General features: G+C 34.6%; 1 protein-coding gene across 5 annotated transcripts; it reads left to right on the top strand.

Moving 5' to 3' along the window:
- The first annotated feature begins 3308 nt into the window (after positions 1 to 3308).
- On the top strand, positions 3309 to 19650 carry LOC110723522. 5 transcript variants are annotated; one of them, XR_002511737.1, is made up of 4 exons: positions 4448 to 4679; positions 4803 to 4812; positions 4917 to 5000; positions 6305 to 6782. XR_002511737.1 is itself a non-coding variant. In XM_021902881.1 (3 exons), the coding sequence occupies exon 3, from the start codon at positions 19045 to 19047 to the stop codon at positions 19408 to 19410; it is 366 nt and encodes a 121-aa protein (XP_021758573.1). In that variant the 5' UTR covers positions 3309 to 4679; positions 4917 to 5000; positions 19008 to 19044; the 3' UTR covers positions 19411 to 19650. The 5 variants fall into 5 exon arrangements, 2 of the variants coding, with proteins under 2 accessions (XP_021758573.1, XP_021758567.1); XM_021902881.1 differs by lacking the exons at positions 4803 to 4812; positions 6305 to 6782 and adding an exon at positions 19008 to 19650 and having other exon boundaries at positions 3309 to 4679; XR_002511738.1 differs by lacking the exon at positions 4803 to 4812 and having other exon boundaries at positions 4450 to 4679.
- The last annotated feature ends 1217 nt before the right edge of the window (positions 19651 to 20867 follow it).

Raw genomic sequence — 20867 nt, 5'->3', positions numbered from 1 at the left:
AAATAGTAGCGTTCAGAAGTAGCGGGTAGCGTTTAATAAATTTTTATTACTTTGTAATTAATATTTATATGAATTTAGATATGTTTTTAGTATTACAACCGCTATTTTTGTCAAACACTCATACTATCAACCTTTACTTTGACAGTTAATCTCTACCCACTACTAATTGACAGCTACTCGCTACCTTAACAGGGATCCGTTACTCAACCGCTAAAAGCTACCCGCTACCGCTATTTTTGCCAAATAGGACCTTAGAGTGAGGTTTTGCTACAAATGTTTTTCTTCTTCAAAAAAAAAATGTGCTACAAATCAAGTGTTCATACTTCGAATTCTACGATGCAATTTAAGTTTTTAGTTTGTGGACTGTGCTACAAAGCCTATGATGAGGTCTGTACAACAATTGGTCTTGGCTGCACTAGATATAACAAATAATTAATATGAACATGATAGCTACAACAAGTGAGGCCCAAAACGCGCGGCCCAAATAAAAAATGAATATTTAGTTAAAAAATATGAACATGAAAAAAGAAATGAACACTTAATAACAAAAAATGAACACGTAAAAAAAATGAACATTTAATACTAAAAAGTTTACATATTATAAGGAAATGATCATTTATTAAAAATGAATCTGATTATCATATAATCTAATCATAAATTTGCTAGACCACGACCTTAAAAATGAACATTTAGTTAGAAAAATGAACACATAAAAAAAAAAAAAGAATATTCAGTAATAAAAATGAACACGTAAAAAATGAACATTCGGTAATAAAAAGTGAACATGTCAAAAAAAAAATGAACATTTAGTATATTAGAAATGAACCTTTATCATACAACCATAAAATTGGGATCATATACATCGGAAATTCTCCAACTTAAAGGCAAATTCGTTGTAATATCATATACTTCTTCATCGCTTCTTACTTGTTTCTTCACTAATTTAGAGTCTTTGTCTTCTACAAATACAATTAATTTGTACTCACTAAAATATAACAAATAATTATAATTCATAATCATCACAACATATGTTCATAATAATTATTTAGAATGTTCATAATATATAATCATCAATACAGTAGTTAAAAATATAAATAATTATCACTCTATATGTCATATGTGTTCATAATCAATAACAGATATGTTCGTAATGAATAACGAAACATATATATTCATAATAAATTGTTTAGATTTTCAACACTAAATGTTCAGATAATTTAACTTTCAAAGTATTATATTTTACTTTCAACCTAATAAAAATGAACATTTAGTATTAAAAAATGAACACTTATAAAATGAACATGTAACAAAAAGTTATGAACATTTAGGATATTAAAATGAACATGATTTTCATAAAGGTTCAAATTCACCGTATACAATTATTAACGAAAAATAAAGATGAAATAAATTTTTGAAATATGTTCATTTTTTATGTATTTAATATTCATTTTCGGTGTACTAAATGCTCATTTTGTAAAAGATGTTCATTTTTAAATTCCTACGTGTTCATTTTTTTTTACAGAAATTATATTCAAGATTGATTGTAATTATTGAAACTCTAAAAAATTGAATATACACGTTAAATCTAATTTTGATTCATCATAGAGAAATTAATTATTGATTTGTAACATGATTAGAAATCAAAAGAAAAAGAGGGAGAGAGAGGGGGGGGGAGAGAGAGAAAATAACTACAAATTAAGCAATACCTCAATTGATATTCATTAACAATTAAGCAATTTAATTGATATTCATCACAAACTCATAATAATTTCAAACAATCAAACAATAAATCATCATGCATGATCAACGAAATCATACAAAATATAATTACAAATTGATAAAATCTAACCTCCATTGTTTTCTTGACCTTCAACTTTCTCTCTCCTCCATTTTTTTTCTTTCCTCTTTGATAAAGCCAAATGATTGAATCTTAAACTCATAGATTTAGAAAGAAAGAAGTATACCCATCAAAACTCGAATTAGTAACTCAAAAATTTATATAAAGAAGAAGAAAACTTTAAAGATTGAAGGGAAATGAGGTAAAGAGGAGAGAGAAAATGTTAAATTGAGAAGAAAACTTAAGAGAGAAAAATAATAGAGCTAAGGAAGAAGAAGAAAGAGAATTAAGATATAAGGAAGAAAAAAAAAAGGGAAATTCTCAATGGTAGCCTCCTGTTTTTGCTTATTTCCAATGGTAGCCAATTTTTTTTTTCGATTATCTTTGGTAATCCTAAACTTTCATTATTTTACAACCTTGACCTTAATGATGATTTTTCCGTTAAATCTAACTTACTACTCAACTAAGGTTAAACTATTCAAAAAAAAAAGGAAAAAAATGTTAACTATTTTAATTTTAAAAATTAAATTATTAAGAAAATAAAATACCCATCCCCAACCAGCCTTGACCTCCATTGACAAGCATCCCAGGAACCACCTACCGACCAGAATCCCGCTGGCCACCGTCGACCAACATCCCCAATCCCTCCGTCCACCTTCGAAACAACCCCTCATGCCGGCAATCCAAATCAGACCCCACGATGTTTCCCCTAACCCCGACCCTTTCTTTCTCTCCAAACCCCGACCCCGACCCCAGCCCAGACCCCAATGGCGTGGCTAGGCACTCTGCCTGGCTACGCCGTTAGGCATTGCTGCGGCTAGGCAGGGTGCTCAGTCAATCTACTACGACGCTCAAACTAGCAGCAAGTCGGCAAATTTAAGGGCGGGGCAGGGGGCTGCTGCTGCCGTGGTTGGGCATCGATCAAGCCATCAATTGGTCGCGGTTGTGGCTGGGCTTTGGCTTGGCTACGGGGGGCGTCGGCGGCTGCCTGTTGTGGTATTTTTAGGGATAGATAGAAGATAGGGGTAGTGGTTGGCTTGTTGTCGTGGGGGTTTTGGGGTTGGGTGGTGGCAGGCTGGAAGGAAGCCATGAAAGAAGGGAAGCTAAGGAAAGAGAATGGTTGAATAGAGACAAAAAAAGTTGACCATGGTTAAAGTTAACGGTTAGTTAACGGTTTTAGGCTTAATAAGGTTACGGATGTAAGTTTTTAACAGTAGAGGGCTACCAAAGATAATCGAAAAAAAAATTGGCTACCATTGGAAATAAGCAAAAACAGGAGGCTACCATTGAGAATTTCCCAAAAAAAATGTATATTCATTTTAACGTACTATATGTTCACATTTATTGGTGTTGCAGCTAGCTTAGCTGCACTAGAATGCAGCCAAGAATTTGCAGTCTGTACAGAACTTGAAGCTTGATGACTAATAGGCTAGTAGCCCATATAACCAAAAGCCATAGCAAATTGGCAATGGCCCAAACATAGAAAAACAAGGGATGTACATATTGTGTTTTTTTAAAAAAAAAAAAATCATTATTAAGGGGGTTTGGATCTTGACAAGACCTCAACCCTCACGGCGTTTTGATCCAGTATTCACGGGTTAGAGACTTGGGACTTGGGAGTAGAGGGGAGGGTAATTAATACCCTCAAGGCCTCATGTACCCTCAATTGCTAGGATTTGAACCCCAAACCTCTAGGATATGATGTAAGAACCTTACCTAGTGAGCCAACACTTTATTGTTATATACATACGAAGTTATGCATTAATGCCTATAAAGCATGTATTCCTCTTTTTTTTTTTTTTTATTTATTTATTTTTTTTTATTTTTATTTATTTTTTTACTTTTAAACATTAATATTTTCAATAATAAGTATAAAATACAAATATTTTTTTTATTAAATGAATCTAACAATGCAAGACCTCACATACTTACGTTTTTTTTATTTTAATTATTGAATATTAATCACAAGCGTAAGTCAAAGTAAGATATATGTGAATAGTGTCGAACTCAAAATAATGCCAAGTAATAATAAATGAGGAAGTACATTACAATCTGGTGTGAGTCAGTGAGTGTGTGACAATATTTGAGATCGTTTGGTTGGAACATTTAAAATGGGTTCGAATGGAGTTAGAATGTATTCAATCTAATTTTTTATTTGGTTGAGATTTTTATTAATGGAATCTCATATTCAAGGGGTTCTAACTCTCTCCCATACCCACCTCGCCCCTTAAGATTTACAATAGGTACTGTGATGATGAAGCATATAATCCATTCCAACAATTAGACCAAACAACTTTGGATTAGTATGGATTTTAGAATTCATACCTTTCTAATATGAGATTTCATAACAATCCAGGTCATTCCAATTTGATGAACCAATCACCCCTAAAGGATGGCTAAGGTTGGACTCCGACCGAGGGCCTCAATTAAAGGGGGGGATTATGGATTTTTTTTTTTTTTTAATGATTATAAGGAATTATTAATTTGAACACATTTTTTTAGCATACATTACCGGCAAAAAAAAAACTCATACTAATAGAGCCAATACCAAGATATCTTTAGTCCATAATAATAACCATTATAAAAATGCAAACCAAACTACTGTAGCTTATGAATAGTACTTTGTGGTGCTATTACTTATGCGCCCCTGAATTAATTGAATTGCCGATTTTACCCTTTATTGTTTATGTTTCTTTGGTGGCCTGGCTTTTGGCAGCTGTCTCAGATTGTCTTCTTTCTCTCTCTTAACTCTTAAGTCTTCTTCTTTCTTCTCCTCTCACTATCTTTCTCTCTTCTCTACCCGCTCTCACTCTCTATCTCCTCCATTGGAACAGTTTCTGAGGTTCAAAACAAAAAAAAAATTATGATTTAATTTTTGTTTATTTCTGGTGTTCATCTCTTCGATTAGATTTTTCCGTTTATTTGACTGATTTAATTTTTGATTATTTCTGGTTTTTTTTCGCAGGATTTTTTAGGTGGTTACAGAAATTGCTCCCCTTTTCTATGATCTAGATTTTTCATTTTTTTTTTTTGGTATAGGATTTTAAAATATTTTTGTTTTTTTTTCTTCGTGATGCAGGTTCTGGTGATGGTAAATTGCTCGTGAAAAATTGCTTCCTCAGCTTCAATGATGGAGGAGATAAACTGTAATTGGAAATAAATGGTATGTATTACTCTAAGGAATCTTCTTCAATCTTTGTAGTCTTTTTCTTTCCAACCTTTTTAATCTTTTTCCTACTCATCTTCAATCCTCACGAAAAATCAGGTACCTAATTCTTTTCTATTATTTTCTACTTTGATTTTGTTTAATTTTTAAATTTTGATTGTTATGTAGTGGTTTTTGTTGATTGTATGACTTTTTTTTAAAAAAAATAAAGTTGTAATCTTGATTGTATAATTTGATTGTTCATCTGAATTATTTTATGAAAGTTGTTGTTTTCTGGTTCTTTTTCGTGATTATATTTTAATTTAATTAAACCCACCATTAATTCGTGATGGAAATTTGTGGTTAACATCTGGATTAATAATTTGTTTGAATAATTCATTCTATTGATAAAGCACTTTTCTTGTTTGTGGAAATTGTCATGAATTTGTTGAATTAATAATCGCAAATTTATAAAAATTCCTTTTATTTTTAATTGAGAATCATGGTTGACCTGAAAATTTCTAATCAGAGCTAAAAATTCGATTAAGAAGTTAATTAGTTGATATTATTAACTAGGTTTTCAATTCTTGAAAAAACCTAATTAGGAATGGATCAATGGATTATGATGTACCTGCGTTGTACTTCTTGTTGTTGTTGTAATCAAATTTTTTGATTCTTAGGCTTTGGAATTCTGATTTTTGACATATAATCTTCTTATTGTTTCATCAATTACCAATTGTTATTGTTATAGTCTTATAGAAATATAGAGACTTTTTTGAACCAAGCTCAGTATGTTTTAATTCAATAATCATGGATGTCCGAGTCTAGCTCGTAGTTCTTTTTGTTTTGGCTGGTAATTTGGTGTGTGACGGTAGAAGTTTGGCGGTTTCAGATGTTTCAGGTTATCACTTCATTGTATATGATTTTTTATAGCTCAAATATCATGGTTTACTATTAAGTTTCGAGTCTATTTGTTCACTGTTGTCGTATAGCTTACGATTTTGCGAATTCTCTGTGATTATGATATACTCCCTCCGTCTCTTTATTAGAGTCCCCTTTTTCTTTATTAGAGTAATAAATGTTAGAAAGGGGACTCTAATAAAGAGATGGAGGGAGTAAGTATCTGATTGATCAATACAACTATTGTTACAATTGTTTTTGGTGCCGCATACCTTAATTGTTTATGAAATCTGTTTCTATATTCTTCTGTTTGTTAACATTAATTCACAGAATCTCTAATAGGGATTGTTAAATTTCGTAGCTTACTTATATGTCTAATGTATTAGTGACTTAATGACTATGTCCATGCATATGCTATACAGGCCATATTGATACTGATTTGGTTGTCATATAACCGAGAGCAAATGAATGTTGTCTGCATACTCATACCCAGAATACCAGATAGCATTAAGCCTTCCTGTTCCATATTCCTCATATAGGCCTTTGCCTTGGATGTGTCACCAAATTTCATTCGATTGATGAATTTCAGAACTACCTTGAAATATTATGGCTATATGTGTATGTTCCATGATTTTTTCTCTTTCCAATGTCATTGGCTGTTGGGTTTTTTGAATGGTCAAGATATCCTTTTGGAGTATTAGAAATAAATGGCATGTATTTTAGGCGTCGACTTTCATTTTCTTTTTTTCATGTTGGTTTGGATCATATGTTCCTTGACTGGATTGTATTTTTATTGATGCTATTGAGATGTGATGGAAGGTCACAAATTTATCATAATTGGACAATGCCATGTAATTTTTACTTTTTTGTTTTGTTTGCATACTGATACTCTCATCTAGGTTCTGTTACTAAAAATATGGAGAAATATCTTTATGAATTTGTGTTGTGATGTACTGCTGTCTTTGTGAGAGCTATCTTGAATCGTATATTGAGTTAATAATTGCATGAGAGGCATTTGACTTTGGAAATATAGAGGTTGTGTTAGTTTAGATGAACTACTATGAGAGGGGGGTGAATAGTAGTAGGTTCCAATCGCGGAACTTAAGTGGAAATAAACAATTAAAACGTAAAGGAACTTAAAGCACACAACAAGTTTTACGAGGAAACCATCCAGTGCCTAACTGGAAGTAAAACCTCGGCCCTATTGGGACTTATAAACAAATTCCACTATAATAGGCAACTCTCCTAGTACAACCTTTTACACAGACCTTCCACCACGGACACTTGACTATATGATAGGACACCTCCTACCAGACCTAAGACACCTCCTAGGACCTTTTCTCCCTTTACCCAGGACACTTCCTAGGTGACCCAAGACACCTCTCAGGTTCCTTTCACTCACTGTGCACTCACAGCTACCACTCGAATTTTAGAGAATTCAAACTCATACACAAGTGTGAATTTAAGAGAATTCACAATCTTACCCCAAAACCAATTACAACACAAAGACACACTCTAACACATAAATGGAAAGCTACACATGAAACCCGAAATCAAAATGATAAAGCTTTAACCTTTGGCAAACTTACTCTTAAGCACTAAGTGGTTTTCACGCTTAAAAACTCTCATTTTGCTAAGCTGAAGTACTTCTATATTTATAGGAGTTTCTCAGCTACACAAACTAGGATTTTCGCAAATAAGATAAATCAAACATAAATCTGATCTTATCTTCTTTAAAATCGAAATCAAAACAGATTTAATTTCGCTTTATCTGAAAACCAATTTTATCAAATTCGTTTTAACTAAAAGATAGAATTTTATGAAAAAGATAAAACCGAGTTAAATCAGATTTTATAAGATAAAATCAATTAAGTATTTTTTCATAAAACTAAAGTTATCTTTTACGAATTAATCAGCTTGCCAAGCTTTATCTGACTTCTAATAAATTCCATGCATAACAACCATTAATATGCTTACATCAACCTACAAAAACAAACTTATCTTTTATTCAACTATTAAGTTATGAAGTTCATCTTTTTCGATTGATATCTCGATCTTTGCACTGATCCTTGGTTATTGAGGCTTGCCCCAGCATTACATTGGAACCAGGTCGTTACAACCCGTTTTGAAGTTCCTGTTGAGAAACTTCAGGAAGTTCCATTGCTAGAACTCTTCTTCTGTCTTTACTTATCCTCTTGGATCTTCTAAAGTTCCTTTGTCTCAGTTCCTACTTCAGCCACTGCTTACTGAACCTGCAAACATCACAACACTAGAATATCCTTATTAAAAGGAAGTTTGCTCAATTCTTAACATCATCATCAAAACCTCATAAGGGTCAACAATTTCCCCCTTTTTGATGATGACAAACTGAGCAAACTCCTGAGGATAACAAGTAAAGAAACAGAAGGTTGATTTTTCATTTTTCAAATTTTTTTTTATAGGCTAATTAAAGAAACTAGACAGAAATAAATAACAAAATGAAAAGAATGAAAAACAAACAGAAAGCAAGTAAACAATTTAGAGAAGAGAACAACCTTTGTTACTTACTCAACTGGAACTAGAACAACCTCAGCTTTCCAAGTTTGCTCCTGCTTTTTCCCCCTTTTGGCATTATCAAAAACCTGACTTTTCAAAGTTTTATTCATCTACTCACAGCCCCACAGGCAATTCATCGAATATGGGAAGCTGGAAGCAGCGCTGGCTAGCTCTCTTAAGCTAGTACTTTCACACAAAATACCCTGTTTTTTTTTTTTTAACAAGCAATGCATGCATGTATAGACAAAGTTCCAGGATTTAAACTTAAAAGCATAGAAACCATCCAAAAAAGTTAAAGTTATTACAGACCAAGTTCCAAATAACGAAAACAACCAAGTTCCAAAATCAAACAAAGTTCAAAAACATTCAAAGAAAACAGATCATTGTTCCAAAAACCAACAGAAAATAGATTAAACTAAGGGATGGCTGGGATAGGCTGCAAAGGTGATCAGACATCAAGCGCTTTCAAGATTTGCTCAAGATCTGCCTTGTTGTCTTCTTGAGCTTTCTTTAGTCTTGCTTCAAGGCTTCAGATGGCTTTTTGGAACTCCTTAGCTTGAGAGGCATTGGTCCTCTCCATTGTCTTCATCTTTCCTGCCATGTCAAGGAACTGTCCTTCAACCTGCATAAGTCTGTTAGACAGATCATTAATTATCTCATCAGCTCCTCCATCTCCTTCACTAACTCCAAAGGATCATTTGCACTTGTTCTGGCCTGAGTTCCAACTGAGAGCCTTCTGCTCTTCCTAACAGGACCTCTCAGCTGGGACTCCTCTTCCTTCCCTTTCTTTTTCTGCGCTTCATACTTCACGCACTTCCCCCTCACAACAGCAAGGCTTAATCCCCTCAGAGTAGTTTCATTTATCACATTTTCTCCTTTCTCCCTCATATGCCCATAAAATTCCTTCAATTTCACACCCAAATCTTCAAACACAGAAGCAAGAATTGCAGCATATCCTATTTTTAATTCTTTTTCTTTACATTGCTCTAAGTGTTGGAGCATGATTGCTGGGAAATTTATTTTAATTCTTTTGGACATGCAAAAGATTAAGGCCATATCTAAGTAGCACAGTTCATTTTTCTTTTGTGTCCTTGGAACCAAGGACTTTTTCACCAAATTAAATAACAGTTTGTGCTATGGAGAAAGATCATTGTGATTCATGACACTTACACCCTTCCTACCACCCAAGTAATTAACAATTTCAATTTTAGTATGCCCTGCCACCTTCACAGTTACAGCTCTTTTCATATAAGTATCAAACCCCTCACAAGGAACTTGAAGCAGAGTTCCTAGTCTAGCAGCATCAAACTCAATATCAATACCATTCACTTTGCTATAACACACACCATCTTCAAATTCACACTCCTTAACAAATTCATCCATAGCCAGAGGATACAGATAGTTTTTTGCTTTCATAGTTAACATAAAATCCCAACCCTGAAACTTAAGCAGATCTAGAAATTCGAAATTCACCATTCTACACCATGCATCATCTATTCTATACCCTACAACATACCTGTCAGCTTGACTCTTCAAGGCTTTGTCATCTTCTTCCCCCTCAGAATCATTCTTTCCCTCTTCAGGTTCGTCCTCTATTGCTTCAATTTCACGACTTTGCTCATCCAGTGATTTCTCCGATTTTTCTGCTTTTCTTTTCTTCCATTGAGCAATTCGATCAAGGAAATTTGGTAGGCTTGTTGCTGAAGAGGTAGCAGTTTCTTCAACAGCTTTTGGCTTAGTATTTTTAGGTTCTGATGAGGTGTGGAATAATTCAACAGGAGGTTCCAGGTTAATTGGTTGTGGGCTAGGAGATCTGGTAGGTGAGTTTTCGTTGTGGTTCTTAGGGTTTTGGTTTTCGTCTTCCATGGTTAGAGATGGTTTAGCTGTAAAATTAATTTTTGTGGTTGAGAGAAACTTTGAGGGTTAATGTGATTTGACACAAGTGGTTGGAAGAGTATTTATAATGAGGGTAAATTTTATGAGGCGATGCTTGGAAGGTGAAGAGATAGATTTTAGGAACAATGTATTTACTTTGATTTCAAAACAAGTGTTATCCGGATGGATTTTCAAGTTCAATGTTTATCCTTTCACAAATTCATTTTTAGAAAGATAAAATTTTGAAAACAGAAATTTTATAAAATGCATGTAGGAACGTGTCATATACATGTCTATATTAACTTGAAAATTATTTACAGAGTCTTAAGTGTTAATTATACTAACCTTCAAGAGTTTACCAACGGTGACATTCTCGTTATGTTTATCACACCAAGTTTGTGATAAATGTTTTATTTCTTCTAGTTGGTCCAATAATTGACAATACCATATCTAGGAACTTTAGTTGCAATCAATTCAGCTTGATCATCCCAAGTTCCAGTCTCATGTTCTCAAAGCGTTCTCTGCTCAAAGGCTTAGTTAGAATATCAGCAATTTGATTATCAGTAGGACAAAATTCCAACTTAATATAGCCTTTTTCCACATTATCTTTTAAGAAGTGATGTCTATTGTGGATATGCTTAACCTTAGAATGTTGCACTGGATCTTTAGAAATACAGATAGCACTAGTATTGTCACAATAAATTGGAACGCATTCAAATTTTAAACCAAAATCACATATTTGTTGTTTTATCCACAACATTTGTGAGCAACAAGCTGCAGCAGCTACATATTCAGCTTTTGTTGTGGACAAAGCAACTGTATTCTGTTTCTTGGAACCCTAAGAAACTAAGCATAGTCCAAGAAATTGAGTCATACCTGATGTGCTCTTTCTATCCACTAGACCTGCATAGTCAGCATCTGTGTATCCAACTAAATCAATTGATTCATTTCTTGGATAGTAGAGACATAAATCATCGGTTCCTTTGAGGTACCTAAGTATCCTCTTGACTGCCTTAAGATGAGATTCCTTTGGATTGGCTTGGAACCTCGCACATAAGCCTAACTGAACGATATGTCAGGTCTACTAGCAGTTAAATATAATAAGGAACCTATCATACCTCTATACATCTTTTGATCTATACAAGTTCCAGTTGTGTCTTCATCCAGTCTGATGTTAGTTCCCATAGGCGTTCTTATAGTTTTGGAACTTTCCATCTTATATTTCTTTATGAGTTCCTTCACATACTTTTGCTGGTGAATCATTATTCCTTTCTCAGTTTGCTTAATTTTCAATCCAAGAAAGAAGTTTAGCTCACCCATCATGCTCATTTCGAACTCACTACTCATAAGGTCAGCAAAATACTTCACTAAAGATTCGTTAGTTGCACAAAAAATAATATCATCTACATATATTTGTACAACTAAAATGTCAGTTCCTTTAGATTTCAAAAACAATGTTTTGTCTATTTTTCCTCTTTTAAAACCATTATCTAATAGGAACTTGGACAACCTCTCATACCATGCCCTAGGTGCTTGTTTCAGCCCATAGAGAGCTTTATCAAGTTTATAGACATGATTTGAGAATTCTGGATCTTCAAATCCAGGGGGTTGTTCCACATAGACGTCCTCTTTTAGTAAGCCATTTATGAAGGCACATTTGACGTCCATCTGGAATAACTTTATGTCCATAAAAGCTGCAAAAGCAATAAGAATGCGTATAGCTTTTAACCTGGCAACTGGTGCAAATGTCTCATCAAAGTCTATGCCTTCTTGTTGATTGTACCCCTTGACAACCAGCCTAGCCTTATTTCTCACAATGATTCCATGTTCATCAACTTGTTTCTGTACACCCACTTTAGTCCAATGACTTTCTGGTGTTCCGGTCTAGGAACTAGGTGCCAGACTTTGTTTCTTTCAAATTCACTTAATTCAGATTGCATTGCTATAATCCAATCTGCATCTTGTAAGGCTTCATCACAATTCTTTGGTTCCATGGTAGATAGGAATGAGTAAAATGCACAGAAGTTCCTTAGTTGGGACCGAGTTTGAGTTCCTTTGGTTATGTCACTCATAATCATGTCCACTGGGTGAGACTTTTGATGTTTCCAACGTTTAGGGGTAAATTCTTTGATTGGATACAATCTTTCTGGTTCAGCGCCATTGTCTTCTGTCTCTTGATTCAGAGGCTTTGGATTCTCAGATTCTGGGTTATCAGGCTCTGGATGTTCCTCTTGAGGAACTTCTGTTTCAGTTGCTGTTTGATTTTCAGCTGTAGGATTCTTGTCTTGCTGCTTCATGGATGCAGTTGATTCCTCATCAAGGTCATGTCTTCTTACCAACCCTGTTTCAAAATCATCATCATCCTGTACATCAATCACATAGTCAGTTTCATCAAAAATTATATGTACAGACTCTTCAACACACATTGTTCTTTTATTATAAACTCTATAAGCTTTACTATTTGAGGCATATCCTAAGAATACAGCCTCATCACTCCTTTCATCAAATTTTCCCAAGTTTCTCTTCCCATTATTGTGTACAAAGCACTTGCAACCAAAAGATCTAAAGTAAGAGATATTTGGTTTTCTTCCTTTCATTAGCTCATAAGGTATTTTGTTGGTTATTGCTCGAATAGAGACTCTATTCAATATGTAACAAGCTGTGTTTACAGCTTCTGCCCAGAAGTTCTTAGGTAGTCCACTGGAAATCAGCATTGTTCTTGCCATGTCTTCCAAGCTTCTATTTTTCCGTTCAACAATTCCATTTTGTTGTGGAGTCCTGGGGGCTGAGAAGTTGTGGTCCATTCCATGTTCATCACAAAACTCATCAAATTTTGAGTTTTCGAACTCAGTTCCATGGTCATGACTCGTTCTTCTTTGTTCTTTCTTCACAAAAGCAACAAACTGATCAAATGTATCATCCTTGCTTACCTTTAACACATGCACTGCAGACTTTATCTTTTAGGAACTTGATGGATGGAAGTCCTTCCACAAGTTCCTTTGATCTAAGTTTATCAAGCAAAGAAAAACTAGCATGGCCAAATCGTTTGTGCAATAATAGGGAATCATTCTCAATGACACTAAGACAAGTCAAACTACTACTTGGAACTTCATTGAGATCCACAATATACGTGTTCCCTTTTCTGGTTCCTTCAAGAATAATATTATTAGTGTCATTGTTAATGATTCTACAAATATTAGAAGTAAAGCTAACTGAGTTACCTTTATCACAGAATTGAGAAATACTTAGCAAATTGCGTTTAAGACCCTCGACTAAAAATACATTTTCTATAGCATGGGAACTTGACCTTCCTACTTTGCCAATAGCAATAATTTCACCTTTCTTATTATCACCAAAGGTCACAGTTCCTCCATAGTAGGCATCCAGTGAGAGAAATTTAGATTTATCTCCAGTCATGTGCTTAGAACAACCACTGTCGAGGTACCAAGTGTTGTTCCCCCTCACTGGAACCTGCATGAAAACTAAGCGTTAGTTTCTGGAACCCAGGTTTCCTTGGGTTCTAATGTTTTAGAAGAAGAATCAGATTTCTTCATCCAGACCTGTTCAGCATGCTCAGTATTCTTAAGAGTATCTTTACTTCTTTTAGGACATGCAGCTCGAAGATGTCCTGTACTACCACAATAGTAACATAATTTTTGACTAGGTAGATCCACATACTTCTTATTTTTCCTAGACTTTTTCTTATATCCTAATCCTTCTTTATCTTTGTTTTGAGAGTTAGCTATCCAAAATGGAATTCCATTATTAATCACTTCTTTTCCTTTCCTGGCTCTAGCAAGTTCCTCCTCCAAGGTTTGATTTTTTATTTAACTTCTTCCAAATCTGATTTCAATTTTTCAAAATTTGGAAGTTGGTTGGTGATAGGAACTTCAGAGTCAGGAAAGTCTATTCCAAGTTTCAGTTGGGCTAGCTCTACATTTAACAAAATATTGTCAAGTTTCAGTTTTTCAACTTGTTCTTTTAGAAGGACATTTTTATCATATAAGTCAAAGAATCTAGTTTGTATATCAGTTTTCATATTATCTACCCATTCACTATGTTCTTTGTGGATTTTTAAAGCTTGATCAGTTTGGAACTTCGACCTGTTTAGTTCTTTACAGTCATCCTGAAGTTCCAGAATGATGTCCATCAGATTTTCTTTGTTTAAATGTTTGAGTTGTCGAAAATCATACCATACCTCAGATTCAAGTTCCTTCAACCGTGCTTCATCATCAGTTTTAGCCATTAAGCATAGGTTGGCTGTTTCTTCCAAGGATTCTCCTTCTCCTTCATCTTCTGAGTCGGAGTTTCCCCATGCAGCCATCATGGCTTTCCTGACGTCCTCTTTGGAGAATGATGATTTGTAATATTTGTTTGGCTCCTTCCCTTTATACTTTGGTTTCTCATCCTCTTTAAGTTGAGGGCAATCTCTGATGAGATGGTCCTTGGAACCACATCCGAATTACTTGATTTCCTTAGAACTTAGTTGTCCTCTTTTGTTCTTTTCTCCTCTCTTTCCCAGCATCCTCCTGAATCTTCGTACCAGCGTGGTTGTCTCCATGTCATCATCTTCAGAGTCACTTGATTCATAAGCCTTTAGAGCAAGGGGCTCTTGTTCTTGGAACTTTCAGTGTTAGCTCCAAGATGAAGTTCATGAGTGAGCAGGGATCCATTGAGCTGTTCGAGGTTGAACTTGGTGAAATCCTTGGATTCCTGTAAGGCAGTAACCTTGGATCTCCATCTCTCATCTTGAGGAAGACTTCTAAGAACTTTTCTTACCTGTTCATCAATGGGTATGGACCTGCCTAAAGATTCCAACTCATTGACAATGTTAGTAAATCTAGTGAACATATCCTAAATGGATTCTTTGTGTAGCATTTCGAATCTTTCATATTTTGACATTAGCAAATCAATTTTGGAACGTTTAATTTCATTTGTTCCTTCATGTGTTACTTGTAACAAATCCCAAATTTTCTTTGCAGACTTACCACCCATGATTCTATTGTGCTCATGAGGTCCTAGTCCACAATGCAAGATTTTCACTACTTGAGCATTTAACTTGTATTTTTCATAATCTTCTTTATCAAATTCAGCTATTGGTTTAGGGATTACCTCTTTGTTTGCATTGGTTTTTGTTACCTCGAAGTCACCACTTTCAATGACTCTCCATACTTGATAATTTTCAGCTTTGATGAATATCTCCATTCTATTCTTCCAGTATGAATAGAACTTGCCATTGAACATCGGTGGTCTTTGGGTAGAGTACCCTTCTTCAAGTTTCTCGTGTGCATTCATCTCTTCAGGAACTTTGCTCTACAAGGTTGCTTGTAAATTCGTGAGAACCTGCTTTGATACCAATTGTTAGTTTAGATGAACTACTACGAGAGGGGGGGTGAATAATAGTAGGTTCCAATCGCGGAACTTAAGCGGAAATAAACAATTAAAACGTAAAGGAACTTAAAGCACACAACAAGTTTTATGAGGAAACCATCCAGTGCCTAACTGGAAGTAAAACCTCGGCCCTATTGGGACTTATAAACAAATTCCACTATAATAGGCAACTCTCCTAGTACAACCTATTACACAGACCTTTGCTTTGCAAGTTCCACCACGGACACTTGACTATATGATAGGACACCTCCTACAAGACCTAAGACACCTCCTAGGACCTTTTCTCCCTTTACCCAGGACACTTCCTAGGTGACCCAAGACACCTCTCAGGTTCCTTTCACTCACTGTGCACTCACAGCTACCACTCGAATTTTAGAGAATTCAAACTCATACACAAGTGTGAATTTAAGAGAATTCACAATCTTACCCCAAAACCAATTACAACACAAAGACACACTCTAACACATAAATGGAAAGCTACACATGAAACCCGAAATCAAAATGATAAAGCTTTAACCTTAGACAAACTTACTCTTAAGCACTAAGTGGTTTTCACGCTTAAAAACTCTCATTTTGCTAAGCTGAAGTACTTCTATATTTATAGGAGTTTCTCAGCTACACAAACTAGGATTTTCGCAAATAAGATAACTGACAGGGTAAAGTGGTATCCCCTAATCAAAAGTAAATACCTAAATCCTCTAACTAAAGTAGATAGGGAAGTATGGTCGATCTCCACAGGGAAACAAGTCTTTTTACTCCTAATTAATTATTATAATCTAAATTATCTAAGTAACCAATATTTATATTTGAGTATGAAACTAAACTACAAAGAATAGGAATAGGGAGAAAACAATATATAAAAGGATCTAGGGCATATGTTCACTAATAAATAATACTCCAGGGTAAAACATAGTAACCAATCATTGACATTGCATAAATAACATGATTAACAGGCTCTCGCAATTTATTAATCAACATAGATCTAACAGGCTCTCGCAATTTACTAGATGTAAGTTCTTATTGAAAATATCCTTTAATATCAAATTAACATCTGCTCGGTTCATCAATTTAATATTGCTATACTTTTACAAGCCGCAATTGTAAAACATTAAAACAATTCAATAGGAAATTATCATGCAATATCAATAATCAATAATAGTCAATCATCAATGCATCAATTAACCAGATTGTAAAGGGCTTTCGCTACGTATTACAATCACAGAATTAATCTACCGGTATTAAATCTCATCTCTCGAATCTCGACTTAACCATTTATAAATTAATCTGCCTATTGAAACTAGACCTAAACATTAATTCTCATCCCTCGAATCTTGAATCAATATTGTCAAACTCATGCATAAAAGATAGGCCTAATCTAGTCACAGATCATTAAATCAATCAATAGGAAATTAATCTAGCATTGATAATTAACAACAATAAATTACCCCTTCCCCATAAACCCTAGAAATTAAACTACTCACACATATTAAAAACTAAACAAATCAAAGCAATAAAATAAGACATGATTAAAGGAATAGAATAAATAACTAAGATTAAGAGAAGAGGAATCGTTACCAAAATAAATCTGGAATTAAAAGTAGAATTAAGAACAAAGGGTTAGAGAGAGAATTCTAAGAGAATAATTAAGAGAGTAAAGAAAGTAAAGAGGAGAAGAAGAAGAGGAAGTCCTAAAAACGTATTACGGAGGAGTATTTATACTCCGTACAAAAATCCTAAACTAAAACAAATTAAAACTATGTTAATCGTCAACTAATAAAACACGCACCCGATCGGGCGCGCCTTTTTTGCTCATTACTAATAATCTCGCGCCCGACCGGGCGCGTCACCGGGCGCCAGCCTAAGCTTCTCCCGCCCGGCCGCGCGCACCTCCGGGAGCCAGCCTTTTTGGCCGGGCGGCTCATTTGGGCCACTATTTGGATTTCGATTGGGCTCCAATTCTTCGGGCCAATCTGGGTTTCCTCTTTGGGTCTTGAATACTCGGTCCAAATGCCCCGGCATCACCTATACCGAGCCCTTAATCACCGGTTCGATGGCTCTAACCGGCCCTGGGCTATAAACTCTGGTCGTGCTTCTCCAATGCTCGTGATTGCTCCAAAATATCTCAGGAAAATACTTCAAAAGCATAAATCCCTGCAAAAGTCAACCAAATCTACGAAAACACTAGAAAACACCAATTAGTAATAAAAGTGGCTCTAAAGAGCCAAAAACACTACTAATTATGACCAAGGGACGGGTATAAAATAATATATAAAATAGACACATCAATAACTCAAACAGAAATATGATCTTATCTTCTTTAAAATCAAAATCAAAACAGATTTAATTTCGCTTTATCTGAAAACCAATTTTATCAAATTCGTTTTAACTAAAAGATAGAATTTTATGAAAAAGATAAAACCGAGTTAATTCAGATTTTATAAGATAAAATCAATTAAGTACTTTTTCATAAAACTAAAGTTATCTTTTACGAATTAATCAGCTTGCCAAGATTTATCTGACTTCTAATAAATTCCTTGCATAACAACCATTAATATGCTTACATCAACCTACAAAAACAAACTTATCTTTTATTCAACTGTTAAGTTATGAAGTTCATCTTTTTCGATTGATATCTCGATCTTTGCACTGATCCTTGGTTATTGAGGCTTGCCCCAGTATTACATCGGAACCAGGTCGTTACAACCCGTTTTGAAGTTCCTGTTGAGAAACTTCGGGAAGTTCCATTGCTGGAACTCTTCTTCTGTCTTTACTTATCCTCTTGGATCTTCTAAAATTCCTTTGTCTTAGTTCCTACTTCAGCCACTGCTTACTGAACCTGCAAACATTACAACACTAGAAAATCCTTATTAAAAGGAAGTTTGCTCAATTCTTAACATCATCATCAAAACCTCATAAGGGTCAACAGGTTGGTAAAGAATTGAGGGCCATACGGAATTCATAAAGTTTCTTGTAGTGACCAAACAAACAAGTACATCCAGTACCAAAATATTTTAATTGCTTAGGTTTCTATGCTAACATATTCAATTTTAGTTCTTTTTCGTATCAGGATGATTTTGTGTTGGGAAAGAAATTGAGAGAAGAGGCTTTTATAGTTGTTTATAGGGTTTCTTAGACAATAACAAGATGCCCTCTTTGAAGGTATCTTTTTTGATGGATTGTCCATGATGAATGTATAGTTTTATCTATTTTGATTTTCATTTGGCCTAAAGATATTGTACTAATTGATTGATGGTGTTTTATGCATGCAACTGCGAGTGTTTGTTGTTTAGAATACATTTTTTGAGTTCATCACTTCAAAATAAGTGGTAGGTCAAGGATCACGATAAGAGAAGGTCTTCTTATGGCTGGTGCTGCCTCTGAACTCATTGTAATCAGAGAAGGTCTTCTTATGGCTTGGAAGAGGAAAATTCAGCACCTTGACCTTGAAACAGACGCTGATGCTCTTTCTAAAATGCTGAAAAATCCAGAAGCTTTCAAGGATCACGATCTAGGTAACGTTATCAGGGATGTTGCTTCCCTTCTTGCTCGAGATTGGGATGTTGCTATCTTTCATGCCAAGAGGTATGTCAACCAAATTGCAGATGCTTTAGCTCATATTGGCAGAACTAGGGTCAAGAAGGGGGAGAAAGAAACTTATTTCTACCCTCATGCTGATATCTTTGATCAGTATGCTGCTGAAATCCTAGCTTACCAGCCCCAAGCTTAGTTTTATCGTGCTGCTGCTATTCCTGATGAGTACTATGCGTTGTAATGAGTCAAGTAGGATCATTTTGTTTATGTCCTAAAACTTTATCTAGCTCTGTTTTCATTACTTTCAAGTCTGTTTCTATTCAGATTAAGAGGAGATTACTGCTTAAGTATCTCTCTTATCTGCTTTTGTTGTTGCTAAACTCGGCTAAGGCCTTTATGATGTAATATAATATCTCCCCCTTTTGCGTGAAAAAAAGTGGTAGGTCAAATACAAGTGATTGATTTACAGTATAATCCATCAATCAAAGCCTTAATCCCATAAGTGGTTTTACGGTATAGGATGGCAAATATTGAAATAATGAATTTTTTGTTTTTTTTTTTCTATTAACATGATTGTGCTTTGGTGGAATTTGAATCTCTTTACAGGATTAATGATAATTTTTTGGCTTGGAATCGGCCAAAAACACTTATTTAAGTCTGCGTGGATTTTTTGAAGATGTCCATACTTTATTTTTTATTTTTTTTTTTTTGAATAAGATGTCCGTACATGGAAATTTGGAATAGTGCAGTATGGTCTCTTAAAAACTCTTAGTGAGAGAACACATTTTAGGGTTTGTTTTGTTCACCATATTTTCTCTTATTTCATGTGTAATAAGTTTTGATAAGGGTTATTCAATTACAAACTACAACTAAAACAAGTTTTAACAAGGTCAAATAAGTTCACGTAAGTTCTAATAAGTTAAGATTAATGAAAATCAGGTGAATAGAACAAACCCTAAAGGCCTTGTCTAAAGTAACATTTAGGATGTATAGAAAACTTGTATTTATAATGACCTTTTTTATTAGCTCTTAATAAATATCAAGTGTATCTTTAAAGCTTTTTGATATTTAAGGGACTGCACGTGATCGTTGATTTTAATGGTTATGACACACCATGTAATTGTCAAATCCATCTAATTACCAATTTTCCCTAACAATTGTCAAATAAAGCAAACCACCAGAGCATATATAGTTCAAGACTAGTGCTCATACACTCAACTCTAATTTTTGTGGCGAGTAAAAGATGTACTCGATCGCTCTCCATCCAACCCTTTTATGTGAACAATGCCCTCCCAACTCACACTCTCGTGTGTATAAAACAATGAACGCTCAACCTACTAGTCGACTCGAAATATGTCAAATCATAACTTGCATTGATAAACAACACTTTCATATTCATACAATTCTATGCACAAAGGTCGGAAAGTCTTTAAAGCTTGTAATGTAAGGCTAGGGTAAAGGGTAGGAATCATTTGGGAACAAGTGAGAGAAAAGCTATGCTTAAAGGAGCCATATCCTAATAAAACCCATGATCAAAATAAATAATGATCATACATCTCCTACATAACCAACTCTAACATCAACCAAATATACTCCAATCATAATAAATAAATCCAACTCTTACAATTTCACTCATAAAATATAATAAAGAAG

This window comes from Chenopodium quinoa, unplaced genomic scaffold, assembly GCF_001683475.1.
Source record: "Chenopodium quinoa cultivar QQ74 unplaced genomic scaffold, ASM168347v1, whole genome shotgun sequence".
In the NCBI taxonomy this organism is placed as follows: domain Eukaryota; kingdom Viridiplantae; phylum Streptophyta; class Magnoliopsida; order Caryophyllales; family Amaranthaceae; genus Chenopodium; species Chenopodium quinoa.
Note: the sequence above shows the minus strand (reverse complement) of the source record. Positions and strands in the feature narration are given on the sequence as shown.

What these genes read in the sequence shown, in the direction of transcription:
- LOC110723522 (XM_021902881.1), top strand. Translation starts at nt 19,045, where the DNA reads ATGGCTGGTGCTGCCTCTGAACTCATTGTAATCAGAGAAGGTCTTCTT.